The 27,797-nt window shown below is 45.0% G+C and overlaps 1 protein-coding gene across 17 annotated transcripts in view; it reads left to right on the forward strand.

Annotated features, from left to right (window-relative positions):
* Positions 1-27,797, forward strand: part of LOC102959813 (phospholipid-transporting ATPase IB) — a 609,397-nt gene that overhangs the window by 542,364 nt on the left and 39,236 nt on the right. For all 17 annotated transcript variants that reach the window (XM_042984757.1, XM_042985236.1, XM_042984810.1 and 14 more), the window contains 2 exons: positions 793-881; positions 7,241-7,345. In XM_042984757.1, the coding sequence (XP_042840691.1) occupies positions 793-881; positions 7,241-7,345 (194 nt within the window). The remainder of the gene's footprint in view (positions 1-792; positions 882-7,240; positions 7,346-27,797) is intronic.

A 27,797-nucleotide genomic window follows, 5' to 3' on the forward strand; every position in this document is an offset into this window, starting at 1 on the left:
CGGGCTCTGCACAGACAGCATGGGGCCTGCCTAGAATTCTGTCTCCCTCTCCCTCTCTGCCCCTCCCCAGCGTGCTTCTATATATCTCTCAAAACAAAAATAAACTTAAAAAAATAAAACAGGGTTTTGATGATTTTGCCCAACTGGCTATGGTGTTCAGTAAGTTAGGTATATTAACTGCATTTTTGACTTATGATATTTTCAACTTATGATGGGTTTATCAGCATATGACCCTGTTGAAAATCAGGGAATATCTATAGATTATACCACGTGTGTGTGTGTGTAGGTGTGTGTGTGTGTGTGTGTGTGTGTGTGTGTACTTAATGATTTTAAGTTCCTGGGAGGCAAGGACTATAACCATTCATTTTCCTCTTCTGGGTGTTCAGAGTCACTGTACCTTGCACCAAGGTACTGGTTCTACGAACGAATGAGCAGCGAAGGAACATGAGCTGATGTATAAGGGAAGTGGATGTAATGAGCCTCCTAGAGAAAAGCTGATTTGATAGCAAGCTGGCTCCAACCTTTCCATATAGGAGGGATTTGGGGACAGCGTTCTGATCAGAAAGAGGCTTAAAAAAGCACTTTTTAAAGAGGGAGACAACAACGCTTGTAAAAATGAAAGGAGACCAGAGCTGATGGAGATCAACAGAGAGGCACATTTTCGCTGTGATTGAATGTCTGGTGTGTGTGTGTGTGTGTGTGTGTGTGTTATGGAATGTTTTCCATTGATTAAATCACATAGGTTTTTTGAAAGAACGAACCTAACGCACGTGTCACTTCTCTGTCTTGCAGGCAACCATGGTCCTGAGCTCTGCACACTTCTGGTTGGGATTATTTCTGGTTCCCACGGCGTGTTTGATCGAAGATGTGGCGTGGAGAGCGTAAGTGAAAAGTGAAGTGGCCGCCCTAAGTCTTGCTCAGCTGCCCTTGCAATCACCTTTCGTGAACCCTGCGGTAGGGTCCTGCATGCTGCGGGACTTCTCAAGAATCAGGTCTCCTGCCTGGCCAAAAACTGTATGTGCAGGTCATTTCAAATTAGAAAATACTTGGAAGGAAGGAGTCTTCATTTTCCCAGTAACTCACAGTAGGAATCCTTCAAATATAATTTATTTAGAGTGTCCGTGTACAGATCTATGTGAACATTAATCACAAAGATGAAATTATAATGTGGGTCAGACAGGAAACAATTCATGCTCAACTTTTGCTTACGTTTCAAAATAATATTGTTTCTGAAATGTCTTGTGTACAAGGTAAGTGAAGCAACTACGTTCCAAGAGAATGTAAGTTTTAATTTTATCCATGAGAAAGAGACGGAATACTCCAAATGAGGTAACACTGAGTTTTGTTTGGGGCAGGCCTGATTCCTCCTACAAACAGTTGCCGACTTCCCTGAAAATTGAGCCTCCTGGATTGGTTTTACTTTAGGCAAAGCATAATTATTTTGGGGCCCTGAGGTAGAGAATTGAGACTTTAATCCAAACCTTCCAGGAAAAGACATCAGATTTCATTTTTATCTCCCCCTTCCTCCCACACTCAATGAGAATTGTTCTTGCCTGACAGTTAAGGATGTCTTTTGAAAAAGTCTTCACTTTGGCATTATCTTGACACCCGATGATGCCTAACGTGGAGAGAGAGAGAGAGAGAGAGAAAGGAAGAGAGAGAATTGTATAGCACATATTTTGGGTGCGTTTTTTTTCCTCTTCACTAAGTTTTGCAACTGTTGGTAAAAACTAAATAATTCTAATTTATTAAATGGCTTGATTTACCACTACTTTCCTTTTATCTACTAAACCCGTGTTTTGTAAATAACTGAACTAGAATCTTTGGAAATGAAATTCTAGCCAGGAAAGATGTTTTCTTAATCTAATAAATGCACTGAGAGAAAATGTTCTGTTATTTGTTCTTATAGCACAAAGCCCAATTGTGGCATACCATTTTACCTTGCTAAATTTCTTCAATTTCACATGACAGTTGGGTTAGTTTTAGGTAAATACAGCATGACGTTGGTTACATTAGATCACTTTACAATTTATACTGATTGAGAATAGTGATGCAGTTATAAATTAATCTCAGCCTATTTGAATTCAACTATCTAGATTAATGCCATGAAAAAACATGTTATTGAGACTGTATTTGCCAAGTGAGACTTTAGCAAAAGTATCTTTCTACCATTTCGAAGAGTGTTGGCCAATGACAGTGTTCTCTACCTCCTCGTCTTTTCCAATCCATTCTGAGTAAAAGTTACCGGTCACCAAGGAAGCAAATTATTCCTTCAAGCGGGACTTGTTTTTGGTTTCCCCTGGCACTGTAAAATGAGTGCCATTTACATTTTAGCAAGAATAAATCAAAGGACACTGCCTCCAGCTCCACCGGAGGGAAAGAGCAAAAGTCACTTCATTTCCAAGAAGCTTGCCAGCCAGGTAGGAGCAGGGGCCGTGCTCTGTGGTGAGGAGGCTGGTGGGGGGCCAACAGAGGCAGACAGACCCCAGGCATTGTCCCACCTGCTACCTCCTGCCCGGTAGGGGCCCAGAAAACAGCCCTTCCCAGGAGCAGACGGCACCTCGGCTTTGGGCTGAGCCAGAAGGGCCGCTACCAAAGTGCAGGGACACTTACAGAAATGTACTTTTGTCCCTTTCTGTTTGGAGAAACCAGGGAGGGTGTGTACCTTGGCTCTCACCTGCAGTATTTGCCCAAAGAATATGCTCAATTTGTAGTACACATTTCACATCTAAAGTACAGTCACCTCTGTCCTCAAAAAACAAGAATTTCACAAGTTTACTTGGGAATCCTCCCTGTGATCACGGGGCCCATGTTTACACTCCCGGCCTGACATCGATGTTGTCCCGTAAATTCAGAGGCTTCTCTGGGAAGAGAAAGCCTACTATGAGTCAATCGCACTGTGATTTCTCTTTCTGAGCTTTAACTCCCGGGACGTGTTCCGGTTTTCCTTCCTGCACACTGAGCAAACACACGAACCCTGCTTGTCCACAACCTCCCTTCACTGGGTTCCGGGTGTCAACTATTCATTGAGACATGATGTGCTGTGGCTGTCCTTGGGCTTCCAAGGAGAGTTTTGAGTGAAGTGAATCGGAATTACCAAACCAAAAATTACCACAGGCTCGGAAGAGCCTGTGGGGCCTGTCAGAGTCTCTCCCGGGATGACTCTCTCATCTTGCCTTGGCCCAATCTTACTGGACTTTTTGTTTTGTCTTGAATGTTGGAGGTTGACTCTCTTTTGAAAGAGCTTTTAAATCCCAGCAGGAGGCAGGCCCACCTTTTTGCATGTATTTCTATGAGCATTGAGGGAAGTGAGCTGCTCTTTCTACATTTTCCCCCCTTAGCCTGCCCAGTCCCCCTCTCCCATTTCAGGACCTAGACTGTTTCAGAGTCAGGGAAAAAAAAAAAAGAAAGAAAGAAAGAAAGAAAACCAGCATGAGGTAATTCAGTCATTTTTTCCATGAAGTCTGTCAGCTTTCTGGTCGAAGATCCGTGAGACTAAAAAAAAATTTAAAAAAAAAAAAAAAAAAAAGAAAAGGGGCGCCTGGGTGGCGCAGTCGGTTAAGCGTCGGACTTCAGCCAGGTCACGATCTCGCGGTCCGTGAGTTCGAGCCCCGCGTCGGGCTCTGGGCTGATGGCTCGGAGCCTGGAGCCTGTTTCCGATTCTGTGTCTCCCTCTCTCTCTGCCCCTCCCCCGTTCATGCTCTGTCTCTCTCTGTCCCAAAAATAAATAAAAAACGTTGAAAAAAAAATTTAAAAAAAAAAAAAAAAAAAAGAAGATCCGTGAGACTATCTTAAGTCAGATTTGGATGCCATAAAGTACCTCCTCTGTTATCCTATTAACCATAATTTTCATCAGGGACCGAACTAACACATCTTTTACTAAAATAATTGACTGATTGTATGTGATACCTGGCTAACGAGTATTTTTATTAGAAGCATGAAGTTTAAATTGCCCAGAACTATTTTAATACGCTTGAGCTTACACGCTTCCAAAATGTTTACCCATGACCACATTCTTAGGTAAGCTGCCATGCACTCATTCTCATTTAGGAGAAATTCGTTAGTTGCTTTGTAGAAATAATATAAAGCTCAAGGCCACTGGGCACAGGAACCCGTCTCCTTCTATCTAACCGTATCTCTTATACTTTACCAGTCAGCACACAATACGTTCACCAATTCCAGAATGATTTCATTTCCTTATTATAATCCCAGATAGGCAGTTAAATGGAAATAAAAAGTAATAAGAAATTTCTGTATACAAATGAGTCTTGATTTAAAAAAAAAAAAAAACCCAACTAAACTAAGTTTTTGTGAACCAAATTGTATTTACATTTTCATCCACATTTAGTGGAATCGAACATCTCCTTGACTTGCTGCTTTTCCATGCAGAGGAGGGAGTCAAGGAACAAAGTTTCAGAAACAGAAAGGTGCAAAGGTCAAGATGCTACGTCGATCTATTTGTGTTAAAAACCCCCGAATACGTGGAGATACCCATAGCCGTATCTGGAGGCTCCCAGACGACTCTCACGCTCTGACAGTGGCTAAGCAACCCACGCTACCCCTCGTGGGATCATCTGGTCTTTTGGTGCAGGGCTGGATGGAGCAGCCCCAGACCACAGCGGGCCAGCCGTTGGGGGACAGTGGGGCTCACTGTGTCACAGCTGTGACTCAGAACAAGCCACACCCTGGTGCCTGGTGAGACCGAACTTGCATGCCAGTGGCTGATGCTTAAAGGCCAGCTTTTCACATGTGAACTTTGACAGGGGGAGGAGAGCCATTCATCTAACGAAGAATTTATGAATGAGGTAAAGGCCCTTGAAAAAGCAGTTTTGCGTTGCTAACATCACTTCTACCCCAGTGCCACACGCTGGGGTAGACTCACGGAATCATCCCCAAGCGTTGCCATACGGTGTTCTCAAATAGTGGTCAAGTCCCATGAGCTAGGCTCGTGGAAATACTGAAAACTTGCTGAGTAATTCTTGGACACCGATGAGTTTCATCCATTAAAAACATGCACAGTGTCTGGGGGCATTAGGATACTCAGATCATTTCACCCTGAAATGATTTTGTGAATGAGCCAAAACTGGCAGTTTCAATGTAGTGGGTCAGATTCGTTTTCCCTTGGCCTAGGTGTAGATTTCCAGCCCACTGGCCCAGCCTCCCTGTTCGTAGCCTACTTCTTGGTGGCACCCTTGTCCCCCAGCCCAGAAGATAACTCCGAGGGCTGTTACAGAGGTTGATGAGCCCTGATTGCTCTGTGTTGGGAGAAGGAGGGAGGAAGGAGGGGAGGGGTGGATTGAGGACCATCCTGAAACAGAGCATATGTTCATCCCCCAGGACCCGCAGATGTGTTCCCTGTGTATTTGGGGACCTGTATATCTGGGGTGAATCCTAGCGGAGCGGGGCTTGCCCCTTAGTTGTCTCCCTATCATCCTAGCCCCGTGAGCCCATGAGATAAAAGTTCAAGTTGGGGGCCCAGCATATTCAATAATAATGAACAGTGCAAATTTCAACATTCTTTTTTTACTGTCTCCGGCAAAACGCTAAACGTTTTCTCATTTCTTGTTTAAATTAAAATTCCACAGTCTCTGCTTTGAACTGCAGTATGTTATCACTACTGAGTCCCGGGACTCGGCTTGATGTAATTAAGGTATTATGTGTTAAAACCTGTGTGGCTAAGTTCTCTTGTTTACTTTGGGGAAAAGGAATGACAGGCACATACACAGTGTCTTAGGACTAATACTCCATTATAGATTAACTTGGAGTGTTAGGGGATGACTGGGCGTTATCTTAACAGACTTCTTCCCTTGGAGGTGGAGGGTGGGAGGAAGAATGCGATTTCACTGCAACAGCTTGCGTCTTCAGAATGTTCCCGTTATGCTGTTTTCTCTTCCTTGCAGAGATGCTCCGTTTTTGTTTTTGTTCTGTCTTTGAGTCCTGGCACTTAGCAGGGTCTCCACATCTGTTTACACTGAAACTAATGAAAAGCTTTTTGTAATACAGAAACCTGCCCTATATTGCTAAGCAATGAGCCCTTTTTCTTTTTAGTTGTACCCCCCCCCCCCCCGGTTTCATACCTGTGTCTAGTCAAATGGCCTTTTCCTTCAGCGGTACCGTTTCCAACCAGTAGCTCTGTGTTTAGTCTCAATTTCAGGAAGATCCTGAGATCAGCTGCTTGTTTGAATGTTGTAAGGTATTCTTAGTTTAATCAGAAAAAGAGGGCAGGCGGTTCTTCCTGCAGTTCGAGGGGGGTGACCTGACCAGGCTAAGGTTTAAACTGTGGTGCAGAGGCCAGCTTATTTCCGTTGCTACATCAGTTGCTTTACGCCATGGAGACCCACATAGATGGGCCCTGAGGGTAAGTCTCTGCAAGAGAACAGTGGAAAAGCTGTGCCTGGATATTTGTATTGACCCTAAATTTCAGGTCCAGAGTTTGGCTTGAAGAGCATGAATTCCAGCATTATAAACCCCATTCCCGGGGCACCTGGGTGGCCTGGGTGGCTCAGTCGGTTAAGCATCTGACTTCAGCTCATGGTCATGATCTCACGGTCCATGAGTTCAAACCCCACGTCGGGCTCTGTGCTGACAGCTCAGAGCCTGGAGCCTGCTTTGGATTCTGTGTGTGCCTCTCTCTGCCCCCCGCCCCACCCTCTACCCCCTGACACCCGCCGCTCACACTCTGTCTCTATCTCTCAAAATTAAATAAACATACATACATACATACATACATCCCATTCCTGCTGTGACAGTGGCTCTTTTGACGCTAAAAAGAGAACAAACTACTCACCCGGGGTCTGTGATCCCAGTAGGGGCCAGGGCTAAGGGATCCGCATACATCCACTAGGGTAAGGATTTAAAGCATCTTCTGGGTTCTTAGGTTCTGCAGTGAAACCCTTTGGAGATGGACCCGTGAATATCCACGGACCCCGGTCCTTGGTCTGAAAGGCTGGGCCCTCAGCCAGATTCTCGGGCTTTCAGCAGCAGGCAGTGTTCCTTGGCGGATGTGGGCTAACTTCTGAGGCTCACGGTCCAAGTGTGTTCTGGGGGACTTGGGATGCTTCCCGGTGTATGAAAGTGGAGCCCCGGCCACGCACCGGGACTGTGACTGTTCCACGATGTCCGGAGCTGCAGCCTCGGCGTCCAAGGGCATCCAGATGTGGCCCCAAAAGGGAGCAGCCAGGCTTTAACGCTGTATGAAGTTCCTATGTCATGCGCTTTTTGTCTTTTCCTTCCGACGCAGGGCCAAGCATACCTGCAAGAAAACGTTGCTGGAGGAGGTGCAGGAGCTGGAAACGAAGGCCAGAGTGATGGGGAAAGCGATGCTTCGGGACAGTAACGGGAAGAGGTGGGCCAGCGCCGGCCAAGAGCGTGGGGGGCGCCAGTTCTCCCAGCCCTGCTCCCTGCTTTTCCATCCCACCTTGCTTTTCCTCTCCTCAGTTTTCCATGAGAGCATGGCATGCTCAGTTTGAGCCGTTTGGGGGATTCTCGAAGAATATAGTCACAGGCAGATTTAAATCGCATTTTCTCAGTGGCCACGTGAGATGCGGCCTGTCCCCAGGTAAAGCTGGGGGTTTTCACGGGGTCTGGGCGTGGCCAGAACAGCCCACGTGCAGAAAACAGAAATAGCAGCGCTACTATCCCAAGGTGGAAAAGGCCTGTTTCAGGCTTGTTACCAAAGCTAGGCCTTTTGATGTCAGGCCCAATTATTATACTCAATGATGAGTATCTACCATGAAGGTTTGCATGCCGAATAATGTGTGTTTTTCATGTAAACCTTGTTACGGTTCATGGCAAGTGTACCTGGGGCCTTTCATTGTGCTTTTACCGAATTGTGATTTTCTACTGGTGTTGAGAAAGTATCATGTGACGTATGGGCGAGTTCACAGGAACAAATGCTATCGTTCCCTCTCCTTATTTCCCGTGGGACATCGGCCTCCTCTTTCCCATACCTAAAAGTTGGGCATGTGAACAGCTTTTGATTAATCCTGTACGTCACAGTGTTATTAGATTGCATTTAGTTAAAGCCCGCGTACTACCAAAGGAAGCTGACCTGGACCCAAGAACAACTTAGTATTGCTGTCTTAGACACATGGAATGTCTGGAAAACTCGGAGTACCACTCTCCTATACGTGGGTTTAAGGAAATCTGTAGCTCACTGCCAGGAAAACCGAAATCTGCAAGCTGAAGACGTCTAGAGATTCCTACTGTGTGTCTTAATGTTTCAATTCTGTTCGATCCTACCATCTTCCAAAGCAATGAAGACAAAAGCATTTTCTTTTTTAACCCAGAGTTTGAGAACTATTAGGAATATAACTTCAAATAACTTCAGATACTTCAGGGAAGGAGTTGTAGAGCGTGTAGTTCAAGTTGTGGTTTTTGTGTTTGTTCATGACATTTTTTTAACAAGTGAGGCCATTGGCATTCATTATATGGCAGCTGTGCCAGTCGCTGTAAAAAATAATCTGTCAACAAGACAAAAATCCCTGTCTTCAATAAGCTGAAAGCCATGACTGGGTGGGGACAGCGGCCGGGCTTGAAGCAGATCTGTATAGAAGGGTTACACACGGCAGCACATGGCTAAGGCCTGCTCTGTCCGTTAGATACTTTAGGCCCAGTGCTTAGCACCTACTAGATTTTCAAGGGCCTACAAAATTCTTTGAGACCTGGAAAAAACAAAAAACAAAAACGTTCCTAGGCTCTAAAAATAGGGAGAAGCCTCGGCAAATTGAAATTAATAAGGGTTTAAAACTCTACAAAAGGCAGATCAGTCTTAGTAACTGTTAGATGTAATACGCATGCTGAGTTTTAGCGTCTTTGAAAACAACTCACAGGGCCTCCTAGATCCCAAGCATGCTCGCATATACCGAGTGACTGCTGAGAGATCATAGGTAATTCCTAAGTAAAATGAGACTTTCAAAGCAAAATTCTAAAAACTCTTCTGCAGCATTTGACAGGAACACCTTGCGCCCGACGTGGCATAAGAATGCGCTTCACCGTGTTTGATCCAACGTGGGGCCGGGGTCTCGTTCTGGTCCGTGAGGTTAAAACCGGCCTGGACATGGGGTCGGTAGCCTGGAGGGCGTTCAGAGGAGGCGACAACCCGGGAGGTCATCTGGCGTGGGAGATGAAGGGCTTCACGTTGGAGATGGGATGGGAAACAGGGCTTGGAGGAGGCGGGCAGATGGAAATACTGAGTGTGTGTTTCCAGCAGAGGGAGCAGCCCGTGCAGAGGCACTGGTAGGATTGTGTGCCCGTGTGCATCCCACGGAGATCTGGAGCCTGCGTGTGAATTCTGGCTCAGCTGTTTGCTGCTTAGCCGCGTGACCTTGGACAAGATATTTTACATAGTGAGATGGTCTCTTCGTCTGTAACCGAAGACCATTATTTGGGAGAAGGTGGGTTGGGACTTAACGAAACAATGTGGACCACACGGCAGGTCGCCTGACCCGTGGCAGGAGCACAGTGTCCCCGCTGCTGGTCTTTAGTTTGGCTGGAGAGCTGTGATGTTGAAGGCGGATGCGGGCTGTGAGCCCATCCCTCCTTACGGTTCATAAAAAGAATGTCATTGTTAAAATTCACGTGTCCTGTTCAAAATGCACTTCTCAAGGTTCAAATGAGTGTCCGAAAGTAATTAGAGTTTAAATGGGGCTTCCTACCTTCTGCACCTTCAAATCTGTTTTCTGATCACTCTGTAAACGTGACGATTGTGTGGCTGGAGTGATTGCGCAAGAACGTGAGTGTGCACCCCCGCTCCGTGGCTCCGGTTCCCTTGGGCTCTCGTCGCGGTGTGTTGCCTCACTTTTGTGTTCCTAGCAGAAGATCATTCGGGGATGCCCCGCCTCCCATCATCCTCAGACCACCCCCCACCCCCGCCCCTGACCCACCACCATTTGTTTTTCCTCCCTCCTAATTGCTCCCAGATTTTCTGGGTGGTCCATTTGCAAACTAGATAGTGGCTACGGGCTGTTCTGATTTTGTCCTGCCTGGTCTCACAACTTTTCGTTCATCGCCTTTGTTTGCTCCTTTCACACCTGCCTGGATTCCTGTGCACCTCTGGTGCAGGGAGGCGTGGGGGCGGGTCAGCCCGGGAAGGGGTGGGGGAGGTTTCTTCCGCTCGGCCCTTCCTTGTAAAGACTTAGAGACGCCGTCGTTGAGAGATCCTGAGTACTCTTCTCACATCCCCGTTTCTCATTCCCCGCCCCCCATCTAATATTTCACTTCACTGGTGCATCTGTCTTTGGCTGTTAGTCTGGCGCGTCGTAGAAGCTCTGTAAATATTTGTTGACCGCCTGGAAATGTGAAAGCCCTGCGAGTTGATGGTTGGGCAGGGAGAGTGAGCCTGCGCTATCCGTGCGGACCTCCCAGTCCCTGTTGTGTGGGCTCATGTGGAACGTGGCCCCAGAGAGATGCTGAGAGAGACATAGGTGGCCACTCGGCCCTTAGTGAGGGGCGCTTTTATCTCATGGCTTAAGAATGGAGCTAACAGAGTCACAGACGGAGAGGCACGTAGGACATTAGCCTATGCATGCGCGGATGACAGCCCCCAGCCCATCCTGCTCGCCAGGTGTCCTCAACACCCCTAACCACGGGAGAGCTCGGAACGCCTTCCCTAGGGCCTCTTCAGGACATCCTGCCAAGTCATAAAAGCCAGGTCCAAGTCGCTGGCAAATATCGTAGCAGTTTTTCTCAGGAATGTAACTCACAAGAAATGGAGCAAAAATGTTTATGCATTAATCTTGAGAAGCCCTCTTGTGCCAAATTTGCAAGTATAATTTTGAAACGGTAGCTAGGGATTCTGTGTCCCTCTGTGCTCTTTAGCCATTCAATAAAATACTTTTAACTTACCGTTTGACTGATCTTGTCGAAGCCCCAAACTTCACACTCTTGGTAAACATGAAAATGTCATTAGCATGCTTCCACACTCCTGCATTAGTAAATCTTGACTTCTGAAATGAACCTGTGTCGTTGATGCATAATTAAACCTGTCCTCATGACTTAGAGAAAACAGGCTGATAAAAAGATGACATCTGAGAATGAGATATCCAGAAAGTGCAGGGCAGTAAGAAAATGCCTACAGTGGTGAGCAGAAGTGTCTTGATTTTGTTTTGTCCTTCCCCGATGAAACATTTTTCTTGACGTATTGTTTGCATACCTCCCAAATACCAGACGCTTGTTAATATTTGCATTGTTAAGAATACCTTTCCCCAAACCATCTTCCCCAGAAATCTTTACCAAGATATCACCCCCCCTGTTCGGTGTGCAGGGTCTGTTATGCATTTCGGGACTTTGCTACAGGGAATAAAAAGGAAAATAAATGAGCTACAGGGAAGAATTCCTTCTTTCAGTGTTTTGGTAGTATTTTCTCTCTCTTTATTCCTGAAGTGTAACTCACGCAGTTTTTGTTTTTCTCTGGTGGAAGAAAATCTTCTAGTGGCCACTTACCATTACAAATAGAATTGTTCAAAATGCCTAAGATGTCACGTACGGGGGACAAACCTTTTTCCCCCTTACCTTGTTTTTCTTTCTTGGTACAAGGTAGGGGGTGTTCTGATGTTTTCAGTATGAGGGCAGTCAAGAAGAAAGGGGAATATATTTGGTGAAAACATCCAGTTTTCCAGTTATTTAATCTGAATAAACAACAAGGAGACCCTTTTGTTGTACAACTTCTTTCTCCGCATCACAGTTGGCGGGAGGGGGTAGGATAAGGCCCTGTGCCGACTTTCTCCAGTTTCAAGGTCAAGGAGTTCTGGTTGCTGCCCTTGGCTTCCCCCAGCAAGTCGGTGGGATTCTCTTTCACTTAAGTGCTTCCCTGAAATATACTTCACTCTGTGCCCTGGTGAAGGTAGCCGGTGACTGGTCTTTGCCTCATGGTGAGCGATCACTGAGTCTCTTACTTGGTTTTATGTCCTCGTGAATGCTGATACAAGGGCGCTGTGACCCCGGGGCTGAGCCAGCACACCCAGGGTAATCTAGACAGCCTGTCTGCCTCTTGGGAATTCAGGAGGGAAACGTGATTCACTCCCGTGTGTGGGTGCCACAGCCTGTGCTCACACAGCTTCCGTTTCATCAAGGGCTACCTCTAGGCAGATAGGCGGGGCGCTGGGCCAAGCCAGCCATCTGGGAATCCTAATGGAATGCTATCAGTGGAAAAATAGAGGCCGGAGCCTGAAACACATCAGCAAGATTTTCAAACACACCAAAGTTTATTTCTCCAGCCATCCTTCACCTGGTGCTCTTTTAAAAACCAACCATATTAAAAAACAAAAACTCCCCAATACATTTTGAGGTGAGTACTCAATTAAAAAAATATCTACTCCATGGGGCGCCTGGGTAGCTCAGTTGGTTGAGTGTCTTCCTTCAGCTCAGGTCACGATCTCGTGTTCGCGAGTTCAAGTCCCGCACTGGGCGCACTGCTATCAGATCTCACTGCTTCGGATCCTCTGTCCCCCCCTCTCTCTGCCCCTCTCCTGCTTGCATCCTCTCTCTGTCTCAAAAATAACAAACGTTAAAAAAAATAAATCAATATCCACTTCGAGCTCTAGACAGAAATCCTTTGATGTGTAAAATAATATTTAAAAGCTGTTTGGTGTAAATACACCTCCCAGTCACAATTGTACAGCTGCTGAGTCAAAAGTGAGTGTAAGCGAGCCTCAAAATGTGAGATACACCAGCTTGATTGTATATTATTTCCCCAATATAGACTTTATGTCATTTTAGGAAAAATGTTTTTTTCCTCCTAGTATTGGCTGCCGGCAGCACCTGACTCTGTCTTCCCTTTGTTTCCCTTTCCCACACTTTTCCTCTCCCTAAAGTATCTATTAGTTTTTTATTAGCTAAAAGGATAGGAAATTAGGGCATCATTTTAGCAAACCTCGCCAGGCCAGGTGGCAAATGTCTGCTTCCAACACCTGGTTAAGATTTCTTTCACTTCCAGCTGCATTTTTTCCATCACTGTGTCACGAAGCAGAGGAAAGAGTAGCGCACAGAGATAGACAGACCTGAGTTGGGCTCTAAGTCCCCCCCCGCCCCCCACTTAGCTGTGTGACCTTGGCTGGGTTAATAACTTCTCTGAACTTTAGCTTTCTCATCATAAAGTTACTTTGAGGTTTAAATGAAATAATACAGATTAAATCTATAGCATATGGAGACGTTCAAAAAGTGTTAATACCCATGTTGCCTCCTAACGTAGAAGCTGAATAACAAAGTTTCACTGGCCATTTTAACACATGTGGGTTTTTTTTTCAGAGCTCTTAGAGTGTGAGTCCAGCAGATTCTCTGGCTTGCGGCTTCGGGGTACGCCGCCCTTCCTCCCAACCCCCCCCCACCAGGCTGGGGCAGAGGGCAGGGCTCCAGCTGAGCCCCAGGCTCATCAGAGCTGTGTGAGCAAGCCACCGTGAGTTTTGGGTCAAGGACACCGGGAGGGGGAGAGAGTTCACGACCCTGACGGTTTCCCGAGTCAGCCTTGCATTTCTGCTTTTACTGACTCTACTTTGCAAAGAAGAGGGGTGCTCCCAGCCAGTCTGTGTCCCAAACCCAGACTGTCTGTCCGCAGCACGTCTGCGCCTGAACTGGCCGTCTCCCCTGAGAACCAGCCCATCCCTCAGAGTTCCCTGCCCCCATCGAGGACGAGTTGCCGCAAGACCTCAGATACCCTCTCTGCGTCGTCCCGTCCCCTCTTTGCTGTCACGCGCGGCCGGGCTCCGGGGCTTGTAAACAGACCACCACTCCGCCACCTGGGCCAATCCCCTGTTTCCGAGGCCAGTGGCGCCTTTGGTGCCCTGTCCCCCTGACCGGTCCCCCTGCTGTGGTGCCTGCCCGGCTCACTCCAGCCTCCGCGGAGCCAAGACTGTTTCCTGCCGCTCCCTGGTCTAGAACCTTCCCTATTAGCTGTCCAAGTGAGTGCAGGACAGGGACATACACTGATTTCCGCCTCCTCTCCCTCTTTTTACCGGCGTGGGTCTTAGCCTCCTGCCTCCCCTTGCCCTCCCAAGCTTCCCCTCCCCAAGTTTGGTCACACTCCTCTGCAGCCCGTGCTGCCCGTGGCCCTTTCTTTTCTTTTCTTCTCTCTTCTGTTCTTTATTCTCAGGTTCGTTAACATACAGTGTAGCCTTGGCCTCAGGAGTAGAGTCCCGCGATTCATCGCTTACATGCAACACCCAGTGCTCATCCCAACAAGTGCCCTCCTCAGTGCCCATCAGCCACGTTCCCCTCCCCCCTCTGCATCAACCCTCAGTTTGTTCTCTGTGTTTGAGAGTCTCTTATGGTTTGCCTCCCTCTCTGTTTGTATCTGATTTCCCCTTCCCTTCCCATAGGTTCATCTGTTAAGTTTCTCAGATTCCACATGAGTGAAATCACGTGATATCTGTCTTCCTCTGACTTATTTTGCTCAGCATAATACCCTCCAGTTCCATCCATGTTCTTGTAAATGGCAAGGTGCCATTCTTTTTCATCGCCGAGTAGTATTCCTTCGTGTATCTAGACCACATCTTTATTCATCAGTTGATGGACATTTAGGCTCTTTCCATAATTTGGCTATTGTTGAAAGCGCTGCCATAAACATTGGGGTGTGTGCACCCCTTTGATTCAGCACTCCCGTATCCTTTAGATAAGTTCCTACTGGTGCAATTGTTAGATCGTAGGCCCCGTGGGCCTTCTCTGTTGGCTGGTTTTAGGCAAGGATGTCCACACTGGGCGGAGCTCTGGGCGCTCAGGGACAAATGAGGCAGACCCTTGTCCTGGAGGGACCCGCAGCCCTGAGGACAAACGTTTCTGCCTCCAGACACACCCTGACATCACTGAGTTGTCTCTAATTTCTCGCCACTATGATAATGTCAGCTTGGGCCACCTCTAACGCATTCGTTTTGAAAGTGTTTTCAGTTATTCAGATATTCAACATATACGGCAATTAGTGCAAAGAACCCCCCACCCAGTTCTCGCTGCCCAGATCGAGCGCTTACCAAGATTTTGCCGACACCGCTTCATCTAGCTCCTTTTGGGCCCCATTTTTGTTTCGCTGACGCATACAAAGCAAGTCCTAGATATCACATCTCACCCTTACTTACTTCACGATGCAGCTCTAAATATCACACCCTACGTTTTCACGTGTATTATCGTTAATACGTTTATACTTGCTTATGCTGTTGCCTATAAACACTGTAACTCCAACGCCTGTTATCACATCTAAAAAATTAACGCTAATCCGTTGGTATCGGTTGATACCCCGTCCACAAACAGATTTTCTGGATCCTGCCAGGCCTCCCTTTTTGGGGATTTGTTAGGTTTGTATGAGGGTCGAGGCAAGGGACCCAGGTAACCTTAGGTTGCTGTGTTTTCAAGTTTCTTTTTGTCTCCAGAAGCCCCCTGCCCTTCCTTGTTTTTCATGCCATGGGCTTAACAGAACGTCTGCCCCATTTTCTTTTTCTCACGACGGTTGTCACCACATGCTGGAAATGAGTTTGCTCCTATCCGAAGAGGTGGCCCAGCCTCAAGGAGATGGGGTCGCCTTCCCACCACACACCAGTGTCACCCAAGCAGAGTCAGAGACCAGACCCTCATCTTCGACTCCAGGCCTCCTTCCACAAAGCCAAGGTTTTGAGAGCCACCCAAGTGCATCCATTTCTAATTACATCTCATTTGGAGTGCCCGGAAAGCAGTGGAGCCCCCAGAGAGCAGGAGGGGTTGGCCGCCTGGGAGCAGGCATCCGATCGATCGGAGGCCAGAGGCCTTGGGGAGGGTTTTGGGGGGGAAGGTCAAAGTCTGCGCTCCAAGGAAGCTGGAAAATAATAGTCGAATGCTGGCGTCTTTTCCATCCCTAAATGCAGAAGGAACATGGAACAGACATGGAGACCGCCCTCCTCTAAAGGAATACGGAAGCCAGTCTGTCCACATCAGAGCAAATAAAAACAGAGGAGTTCACAAAAGCTGTCAGCTGTTGTGATCCGATTCAGAAAAGAGAAGCCTTATTGAGGAAGGTGATTTCCAGCCAGAATCACCTTAATGGAGACGAGGATGGTCTATAAAAGAAATCAGTTGGGTGGATTTAATCCTGTGTAGGGAAGAACCCTGGGCAAGGCCTGAAGCAGCAAACGTGTCAGTTGAGACAACAGGGAGAGCTGCTCAGAACAATCGGAGAGTCCACTGCACCCCCAGGCAAGGCCGGTGAAATCTGCAGCCTTGCTGACAAATAGCACAGGTGAGGAAATGCATTCTAGAACAAAGGGAGTAAAAGGTCCAGGAAATTACAGAAAGGCTCACTGGATTACCCAAATGGGGATTTCTGGTGACTGCATCCTGGGCACAGGAAAGAGAGGATGAGGAAACTCAACTCGTAAGGAAGTAAAACACCTAATTAGCATTTACCTAATGCCTAAGCTGCCTGTGTCAACTAAAAATAATTGGTTCTCTGTTATTTTACGGACGGGAACTCCCAAATGCCTTTGTTGTTGTTGTTGTTGTTGTTGCTGCTGCTGTTGTTGTTGTTATGGACAGGTGTTCAATAATTTAAGAAAACTTTCATAAATACCTTTTGTCATTTGTTATGAAGCAAGAAAAGGACTTCTTGTTCCCTTTAAGTGGCACGTTAGCTGTGCTAGAAATGGGCACAGCAGCTGAGCCACTGTAGTCCAAGTGTTGCAGAATCTTTATGCGATTTGTGCAAGAGGACGAAGAAACCCTTGTCTCCCTGTGTTGCAGGGAGTGAGTTGATGGATACGGAGGCAGGTTAGTGTCAGTCCGTGGTTTGCTAGGAACACGTCCCCAGAATCTAGTTCCAGGATGAGTTCAGAAAATTTATTTTTCCGACCGCGACTTAAGTTAGTTTAATGTCCTCTTTTCAACAATCATTTTTACTCGAGAAGTTAACGTTCAGTAAATAGTGCTGGTGGTTCATCACATCCCCTGTAAAGCAGGACAAAATATTCTAATCCTTTTTTTTTTTTCTTTTTGCAAGTCAGTTTTATTTAACCCATTTGAACAATAGAAACAGGAGGTAAATTTAAAGAAAAAAAAATTTTTTTCATGGTGTAGGTCTTATCATTTGAATAGTGATATTTCACATTCCAAGCAGAGATTAGTTCTTCAGGAGGTTTTTAGAAGATCTTGGCTAATCACTTCTCTACTTCATTATCAGTGAGTGTCTGCTTTTTAGTTTGACTCCCTCTTCCTCCCTACCTCCAACTGTGATGGTAAAGCATTCCAGCCAGCAGAAAACAGATGACCGCAAACACCCATTCTGAAATCGAGTTACAATTTAAACATGATCCAGGAATAGCCAGATTCCTCTGCTCCTTTCTCAATGGGCCCGTCCTGACTCCTTTGGGAGACTGAGGAAAGAAGAGACCTTCTGGCCCCGAAAGTACAGATGCAGAGTTGCTTTTGTAGTACATTTAAGAGAATTGTTGAATCCCCTGGATGTATCAGACTTCTAGAGGAAAAAAGAATTCAAGGGGCAGTGCTGGACTTTTTTTTTTTTTTTAATCTTTCTTTCTTTCTTTCTTTCTTTCTTTCTTTCTTTCTTTCTTTCTCTCTTTTCTTTCTTTCTTTCTTTCTTTCTTTCTTTCTTTCTTTCTTTTCTTTCTTTTCTTTCTTTTCTTTCTTTTCTTTCTTTCATTTTTGCACCCGACGCTACTCTGAACATGCACACCCAAGTCCCAGGTGTGGTCCTTGTTGTACGGCACAGTAGTTTGGCATCTCTGTGCCTGGAACCTGGAAAGCCACTTAAGGGCCATTTGGTCACCAGGTCATTAGGTGACTGTGACATCACTGACCTTGTAGTAGACGACTCAGAATTTGTAAAAGTTATCGCTCAGAGATGATCATCGTCATGGGAATTGTTGCATTTAGCAATAGATGTGTTGAACTTTTGGAGAGATTTCTCTAGTAATAAAAGCAGGGGGGGGAATGGATGTGTCTCTGCTAGTGAACAGAAGAGTAAATCCTTCTGGAGGCCAGGACACGGGAATGACTGCTTATTTAAGAGCCTTGGTGGTTTAGCCATCCAGTTAGTTGCAATTATGTCTTCCCTAACAAGGCAGTGATAATACGGTTATTCAGTGTTTATTCTCTTGCCCTAGCAATTAGGATTGGCTCAAGGCACCTTAGGTGGTGGTAATTGGGAATTCACACTTGCTAATGAGTAAACACATTGGCTTCATAGCAAATAGAATCACTGATTGGCTTAATACGGGGCAAGTCACTTACTCATCATGCAACAGACATTTATTGAAAACCGCGGACGTGCCAGGCCAGGGTGTGGCATAGGATGAAACAGACAGGTCCCCACCGTGTTAGAGCTTACATCCCAGTGAGGGTCACACGCAGTGAACAAACAGCGAATAAACTCGAGATTCAGTAGTGACTGGTGTGAGGAACGTGGAACAGATTGTCACGGGGAATGAATGGGTTTACGCGTCAGGAAAGTCTCTCAAGATGTCACTTAGAGACCTAAATAAAACACACAGCCAACCCAACAAAGATCTGGGGAAGCAGCATCCCAGACGGTGCAGAGTGTTGGTGGTCTGGCCGGGGCCTGTAAAATTCAGGGCAAAGTCACCTAAGAGGCAGCAGAGAGATTTGCAGGGAACGATAACGGACCAGGATTTCAGCCAGCAGGAGCCATGGAAATGGCTCAAGCAAGAGAAATGCGTGACTCGATATTGTGAAATACACGATCGCCATGCCATTTTAAAGCCACAGTAGAACAAATATATATATACATATATAAGATATGTAAATGTAAAATAGTATATAAAATACAGATAAATAATATATATATAATATATATATGTAAAAGTGAAAGTAAAAAAATAAGAAAGTATTTTGGTATGAATTTATTGTAACAGTTAAAATTAACACATTTGTTTTAAGGCCAATCAGTAGTAACAGTGAGAAGATTTTTTAAATGACAGAAATTTAAAATAAGTTTTATGGAGGACAGATGTCTTATCTTATTTTTTTTTGTCTACTTTTTTTTGGGTTCTATTGAGAAAAGCCCTGATGTACAAAGAGTAGTTGCCATTCACAGTTAACCATGGGAATCTCAGACTATGTTTCCTTTTTTTTGTTGTTCTTGATTATATTTAATGATATATTTGCTTAATATGTAAAGTAATATAAGTAATATATAAATATATTATTAAATAATTGTGTAATCATTTTTATAATTATTAAATATAAGCATAAATAATATAGAAATAATTTATGTCAATAATATGTTTGCCTACATTTCTTATATACGTATATCATATAAAGAGGCTACTGATGGTTTACATAAGCACTACAGTTCTCTAAACTAGCCTCATCTGATAAAGTGATTGTTCTCTTGTTACGCGACTGACTTATGCAGACAAGAATATGGTCAAGCAATGAACTTGGGACAGAATAGGCTAATTGCCAGTATTGTTTTAGCCATAATGGACACATAATGCTTTTTTAAAAATACCAATATACAATTACAACCTTTCTAATACGTGACCTGTTTATAAGACTGAATGTAAGAAACTTTAATCTGAGATCTTTATAGAAGCAAGTTAATTTGAAAACACTTGCAGCATTTAATATTAAGGTCTGGTGTGTCTTACATGAAATATTTATAGGTTCTTATTTTATATTCTTAATTTTTTTTTACGTTTCTTTTTGAGAGAGAGAGAGCACAAGCAGGGGAGGGGAAAACAGCGAGAGAGAGAGAGAGAGAGAGAGAGAGAGAGAGAGAGAGAAACCCAAGCAGGCTCCTGCATTGTCAGTGCAGAGCCTGATGCAGGGCTTGAACTCATGAATCGTGAGATCATGACCTGAGCCGAAACCAAGCATCAGACACTCAACTGACTGAGCCACCCAGGCATCCCACGTTCTTATTTTAAATGTTTTTACAAATATTCAATGTATAGAGAATGCAACTTAAAAGCTAGTGGTTGAAGGGTAGTAAACAGTACTATAACCTTAAAAGCACTTATTATCCCTGTATTTCAATTGAGTCACAATGTCCAAAAGCATATGTTCAAAAAATTTGAAGGCTTTGGTAAGAACATACACTTTAGAGGGGCACCTGGGTGACTCAGTTGGTTGAGCATCCGACTTCAGCTTAGGTCAAGATCTCACAGTTTGTGGGTTCAAGCCCCATATTGGGCTCTGTGCTGACAGTTCAGAGCCTGGAGCCTGCTTCAGATTCTGTATTTCCTTCTCTCTCTGCCCCTCCCCTGCTCACACTTTGTCTCACTCTGTTTCTCAAAAATAAATAAATGTAAAAAAAAAATTTTTTAAAGAATATACACTTTAGAGAAAGTAAAACACGCTTAACTATTTTAATATCACTTACATATCTAGTTGAGGCATATAAAATGAATGGCTTAAATTTTTTTTGGTATTTAAATTAAAAAATATAATTTAAGCAAGAGTTTTACATGCACTCATTTAATTCATTGATAAATATAACCTTTCATCACCACTGAAATAAAAAATTTTCAATTCTGCTGCACATTTCTTTTTTCCAGTTTGTCACAAATAGTTAAGATTCCAGATGGAAAAAATGTTAGATAGTCTAGGTATTTCTAGATTGATAGTTGTTTATTTTTATTTTTTTTAAGTTATTTATTCATTTTGAGAGAAAAAAAAAGATCCCAAGCAGGCTCCACACTGATAGTGCAGAGCCCGACTGGGAGCTCTGTCTCACAAACCCTGAGCTGGGACCGGAGCCAAAATCGAGTTGGACGCTCAACCGACTGAGCCACCCAGATGGCCCCCATGGTTGTTTTGTTCATTAAAGCATTGGTATGTCACCCAGACCTTTTGTCATCCTGGCTATATATCCTACCTGTTCAGAAAGCATTTGCTTTTCTGAAAAGACCCGAGGGCAGGAACTTGCTGAAGGCGCTTTTGTCACATGTAGACATGCCCATTTTGTCACATGTGGACATGCCCATTGTCCACGCTCACACATCTGTTGAAAACTGAAGACATAGCCAAGTCGCCACAGGCTGGAGACAGAGCCCTTTGCCTGCTTCCCAGGTGACACAGCGTCTCTCACCAGGTGCAGAAGATCAAAGACACTTAGAGCGCTCAGAGCACAGGGGCGTCGGACGGGATTGTGAGCGAGCTGCTCCCTACCATGTTACTGGACAAATTGGTTGTATTCTTTGACCGGACGTCTACAGATCTTCTCTATGCGGGAGCGTTGGAGACATGTTGGCTTCCCGAAGTAAAACCCAAGTGAGCTTTTTGTTCGATAACCCAGAGAAATGCTGCAACCACAGGTTTCTGCTCCATTTCGGCCCCTGCTCCTTTGTGTCCACAGACCACACGGGCCTGGGTCAACCCGCTGAAGACCACGTTGCTACTGTTCCTCAAAGCTTTTCACGTTAGTTTCTTCGGTACGTGGAAATGAAAATACATGCATAGCCTCGACAACCATTGATTTGTATGTGTTCTCTTTTGTTGAGGAATGTCTAGGGGAAGAGTGCACCGTGTCTCATTCTGGATAAAGAATTTTCCTGAGGATCTTCAGGGACTTTTTTTCCATTAAGCCCAGCAGACATCCTCATTTATGTACGTCAGATGCTCGGTTCTTATTGTTCCTTAGGTGACCTTTTCTTCTTCTTCCTTTTTATGTAGTATTCTCCGAGGACATAACCACACCATTCCATCAAGTTTACTTCATTGTTCTGTCACTGCTGGATTCCTTGCATTAATTTCTTTCTCGAACACGCCAGCTTATACTTAAACCGTGCATAGATCTCCCGTTTTCTGACTTTAGTTTTTTTATAGCTCTGTTGGAACATGTCCAACGTATGACATCATTAGAAATGCTGCGTAGGCTCTGAGATGGACCTTCTGTTTATCGCCTTGATTTTCTGTGCTGCCATTCACGTGTGTATATCGTGTGTGTGTGTGTGCGCGCGCGCGCACAGCACGTCTCATCTGCTACCATTTGCAACAACAAGAGAACATCTACCATTTACAAGAACAACAACAACAAAAATGAAGTTACAACAAAAGAAAAACCTGATCATTGAATTTATAGTCGATTTTTGTCATTTGTTCTCCCCAGACTGTGTCCACCCATCTGTGAGCAGGACAGGACATGATGGCACCTCTCATTTTTTCCTTCTATAAGCCATTACCCATTCACATCCAATCTCTTCCAAACATTTTGCACAAAAATGCCGACAAGTAGTTTCATGGCTTTTTTTAATATCTGTGAGTAGGTATATCCTGTTGTTGAAGGTCACGTTATAAGAGCAGATTTCTCTGACGGAACCTTGTCTTCTCAGAACCTTCTTTGATAGAACCTCCTTCTAGTCTTCAGGGGTCAGCCTGGATAAAAGTGCAGCTTCTGGTAACTTTCCACACCCGGTTTCTCGTACATGTTCGCTCACTCAGAGATGCCAATATTGTCATCCTTTGTGGTGATGCTAATCCAGGCAAGAGCACGTACTGAGCCGTGCATTTTGCCAGAGATCATGCTAGGTGATGAAGAAACAGGAAAAGAGTAAAGTGATGATGTCAGATGGGCAGGTAGAGAATGGGAATACAGTGTGAAAAGTGTTTTAAGAGGGTATTGGAGAGACCGAGAGAGCCCAGTGCAAGTTAGAATTTGTTAGCAGGGGGCAAAGCAGGGGAAGGGGATTTTGGCTGTAGAGAAAAACTCTGCAGAGTTCTCCGGGCACAATGAAAAGGTTAGTGTGATGGGCCAGGAGTCCACGTGGTGGTGAAAGTTTAGGTTGGATAAGTAGGTAGGGACCAAATTACATGACCTATGATGAGGCTGGGGTTTTATTCTATAAGCCACAGGGAGCCATTAAAAGCCTCACTAATTAGAAATAGCTGTAGAATGAGGGGCGCCTGGGTGGCTCAGTCGGTTAAGCATCCGACTTCGGCTCAGGTCATGATCTCACGGTTCGTGGGTTCCAGCCCCGCGTCAAGCTCTGTGCTGACAGCTCAGAGCCTGGAGCCTGTTTCGGATTCTGTATCTCCCTCTCTCCCTGCTCCTCCCCTGCTTGTGCTCTCGCTCTCTCTCTCTCTCTCAAAAATAAACAAACATCCAAAAAAATTTAGATATAGCTATAGGCTGAGATCTCATGAGTGACGAATATTAAACAGAATCACTTGGCCTTTCTTCACCAAGATCTCTACAGTTTGTCCATGCAAAAGCGAGTGTAGACGTCTCCAGAATGTCTCTGTCATGCAAGGTTGTACCAGGACATGCCTATTTAATCCCCTGCTCTAAAACGATTTACGTTATAGGAAGGTTTTCTTACAGTGGTTTCACACCCTTTCTGAGGAGAGAGAAAAATTGTAGGTTACTACCTGCTTGACACATAAGCAGTAAGCAACCAAATATGCAAACGTAGGGTAATGCCCCCTTGGGCTGACCTCCAGCCCTGGGGACTTCATGACTCTCCTAATGTGAAGAATGCAATTTCTCACATAAAGCCTAATGGGTAGCTATTCATGTAACACATATGTTACACGTTCATAGAACATATATATTACATGGTCATATAACATACATGTTATACGTTCATATGACATTATGTCCCATGTTCATATGACATACACGTTCTACGTTCATATGACGTAACAGTTATAAATAATTTATGCTGATTACAAGAATAGACAAAATGGTAAAACCTAGATTACTGTTATGAATTATATCCAAAAACTATACCTATATCCCAAAACAATAACTATATGCAAAAATAACTGCTAGGTGTACCTCAGGGTCACGAGGCCAAGAATAAATAGCCAAGTCCCATCTCCTCCTCTTCATACTTTTTCAACTTACTCTCCCTGTCGCTCTCCCAGGCATACATTCTTGGTTCCTCAAAGTCTGTCCTTGGGCCAGTGGCTTGTCATTGTTTTGGAACAAGAAATCTTGTATCAGTAGAGACTGCCTCCAGTTGCAAATGACAGAGGCCCCCGTTCAAACCACCTTCCAGGTCTTGAGAAGTCCCGGCTGGTACAATTTGAACATCCCGCTGGAGGGCAGTCATGGCTGATGGATCCCTGGCCAGGAATGTCACCAGGACCCAGAGTCTTTCCACTTTGCTCCAATACTTCATACTAAGTCTGCTCCAGCCCCTGACATGATCACAGGGAGATCATCCCACATGAACCTTGTTCACAACCATTGAAAGGAGAGTTTGCCCCTGACAAACAGTTCACGAGTTTCTGTTTTTCTGGAAGGGGCCATCCTGCACCAATCCCTACAGTCAGGGAAATGCCATGGTGGATGCTTGAGGTCTGGATTACCAGCATCCATCCATGTAGGAATGTAGGAGTGCTCCTCAACAAGGGAGGAAAGAAAAGGATGTTGGTGGGGACGTTACATGCAACTTACATACATACATACATTACAGGCCTCTGAGAATCTGATGAAAGCATGTCTTGTCTCTCTCCATGTCAATTTTGCATTAGATTTTTAGGGGATTCACTCACCTCCTAAAGACGGTCATTCTTTATCTCAGAGAAATTACATCACTTCCAGAGCAGAGACGCATGTTTCTCTTAGATTTTCGCATTCTCCTGTACTCTGTATCCGTTCTGGAAGTGCACCATCTAACACTGGAGGTCAACTGTGGTTTTTATTTGCTGTTTCATAATTTTTACGGATGACCCGGAGACAGGTCAAGTAATAAGATGTGAGCGATTAATTGCAAACATCCCATTCATTCTTTAAATCCATAACCCAAGGTTTTTTTCCATTGGGAAAGAAAAGGAAAATGTGTTCTCCCTGCCCTGTGCCCCACCTGTTTTATTTTCTACCACATCTTTCCTAATGCTATCCCAACATCAGCTGCAATGAATCTTTCCACAGACTGGTAGGAACCAAGAGTAAGGTAATCGGCCAGACCTGTCAGAACAGCCTCACGCTGTGGGATCCCGGTGAGCCTTTTCAGTGAGAACTCTTCTCCAAACTGGAAAACATGAGCAAGCCGTGCTGTGGACAGCCATCTTATTTTGAAATTTGAAAAGAAAGGGTTTGCCAGGAACACCAGGCAGGTTTCGCAGCTCTTCTGCCTGGAAGAAGCCGAGGACCTGACCTCTGGAGAGCCCCTTGTGCATTGTCTGTCCGTGTGCTTATCAGTAAACCCTGCTTTAAAAGTAATAAAAGAAGACCCTGGCAAAGTTTGCATGGTGCTGCCTCACTCCCCGTGTTCGCCTTGAAGACCCTTCTTTAAAGAAGAGACCAGAGAGGATTTGACGGATTGCCAAGCCCATCCGTGGCCACCGGCCAAGTGGAGTTGGGGGGTCGTATTTCCCAGCTCTCTGCAGCCCAGGCCGTGGGTCTGGTTGTCAATGTGGACAGCCGTCAAATGGCACCAGATAACTAAATGTTCATTTTCCTTTTCTGTTTACCTTAACGATCAGCTCAAAAGTTTTTTAAAAGGCAGCTGTGGTATGGTTCCTGCTTGTTCCACACAGAATTGTTCTGCAGGTGTGGCCTCAACTTGAACAATTTTTGCACACTTGTTCTCAAATGGCCGATTTGAAAACCCACTGTTTGCAGTCACTTCCTGCTGAAGAGTATGGGTTAATTTTTTTTTTTTTTTTTTTTTTTTTTTGATGAAGCAGACATTTTTTTCAAGAACTACTTTAAGATACTTAGCCTGACTACTTGGGCCACAGGAAACAAAGTTGTTAGTGTCCATACAGGATTATGGAAAATGGGATTCTAGTTCCAAATCCAAAGCAACTCAGCTGGTTGATGGAGACCTGACACAGGTTAGTGACCGAGGAGGGCCCAGCGGAAGCCCCTGCACGTCCAGCCCTGGCTAAGTGTGGGCCTCAGCCTCAGAGGGCAATGTTGACCGCCTGTCCTGCGGTGTCCTGTGACTTAGATGCCGTCTCTGCCCTGAGAGAGAAGACCCTGGGCCCCAGCACTTCTGCACACAGAGCTGGGAAAAGGCCTTGACTCACAAATGGTAAGATATGGCAGCCACACACGGAGAGGAAGCGTTAGACCCCATGCTACCTCCTAGTTCCGACACGTCCGTTGGGAAAGGAAAGGGAGCTCAAATGACTTTTTTCGGGGGCTTTGAGTCTACCTAGGACTTAACTGATAATACTATGTTCTCCATGTGGGAGGAGGTGGAAGAAACAGGAAAATACTTCCAAATGTTGGTTGTGGCATGGCTGGATTCCAGAGTACTGGCGATCGTGGGTTCATTCACCCCTTCATAACATCTTCCTTGCGCACACCCCGACCTTGTTCCAGAATGGACTTTAAGCAGCTCAAAAACATGAATCGAGTGTTACAGTGTAAAAGGTAATTTGTTGAAGGCCTGTAACTCTCTCCATGGGCTGGGCCGAACTTTGAGTGACTCACCCCTGGTCTGAAGTCCTATAAACAAATCCCCTAGGCTGAGATCTGCAAATTTTCCTCTATGTAATTCTCATAAAGAGAGTTTATTGTATTCCCCACCAATCGGGCCGTGCATTTTCCCAGGGAGACAGTACAATGCAGGCACCTGTATGGGCCATCAGACTCCTGTGAACTCTGGGGGGAACACAGAGGTCAGGCTATGCCAGGCACCTTGATCCCTCATTATCTTTAATTAGTGTTTAGGAGGTTAATCGGGAGTGAAGCTTATCTTTTGTTACTTCAACAATTGAGTCAAGGGGGCACTATGGCCAAATTCGAATTGTTTGGGTTCTTATTTGAATTTGTAAAGTCAGATGTTTATTGCCCAGACCCGTGCCTTGGAGAGGTGCTGGAAGAGAAACAAGGGTACAGGAACAGTTATTTTTATTGTAATTAATTTGCAGCTTAATAGACCTACTAGAAAGTTTGCTATTTGAAAAGAAAATAACATTCGTGAGCGTTCTCAGTGGTTTCAGACTTGACCCAAATCTTCTTAAGCTCAAATAGGCAAATTTGCTTCATTTTACATATAAAGGCAAGCTCACATTCAAGGAATTTAATTGATTAAAATACTATTAAGTCATTACGCCCATGTCTCCCCTTCCTGTAGTAGATGCTCTGTCAAATCATATTTTCAATAGTTTCATGGTAGAGCTAACTTTACTCTCAGGAAATTGTATGTCAGCCCAATAGGCTTCGTTGTTCACAAACTGTCCTTAATCCTGGTTTAAATTTTCCTCTGCTTCTCTCCAGCACCCTGTGCTGTTTCTCTGCAGTTATTATCCTAAGCATCAAGCACTTTAAAAATAATCGTTGCCTTTGTATAAATACTCTTTTCACCCTCCCACGTTCTTTTCTTCCTTCCTTTGCCACATTCACATACTTGCCCCTTGTTGCAAGATAAACTGAGGCAAGTTAAGAATTGCAAGATTGTTGCATGAGCAACAATCAAATAGAATCAGAAGCAACAGACCAGAAGTGGCTAGGAGCTCTCTGCTAGGAGGAAGGAGCTCAGGGAGAGATTTCATAGAGAAAAGGCAACAGCAAATGAAGGAGATTATTGATTGGCTATCGCTTAAAGCCTGGTCAGGTTTGTGATTGGTTGTCCTTAGGCGTCAGTTTCATAACCATGAGGTATTTACAAGCTTGGATTTTGGTTCGCCTATGTGCGCCACCGTGGCATTAAAACCGCATCGGTCTGAGGGCTTCCTTGTTTAATTAATTTAACACCCTTAAATGAAGGCCATTGTTTTCAGGCTTCATGGGAGGGTGAACTTTGGACCTGCGCTGAAGTGCACGGTTTCCATTGCACAAGAAAGCAACCCTTAGCCAATGTGTACGCCTGCCTGAGAAGGGTCGGCCCTTCTTTGGCGAAGTTAGAAGGTAGGCTTGGGAGTCCTGTGGCCCTGGAAACTCTCTTCTTCACAAAGAAGCTCCGTGT

This window comes from Panthera tigris, chromosome A1, assembly GCF_018350195.1.
Source record: "Panthera tigris isolate Pti1 chromosome A1, P.tigris_Pti1_mat1.1, whole genome shotgun sequence".
NCBI lineage: Eukaryota > Metazoa > Chordata > Mammalia > Carnivora > Felidae > Panthera > Panthera tigris.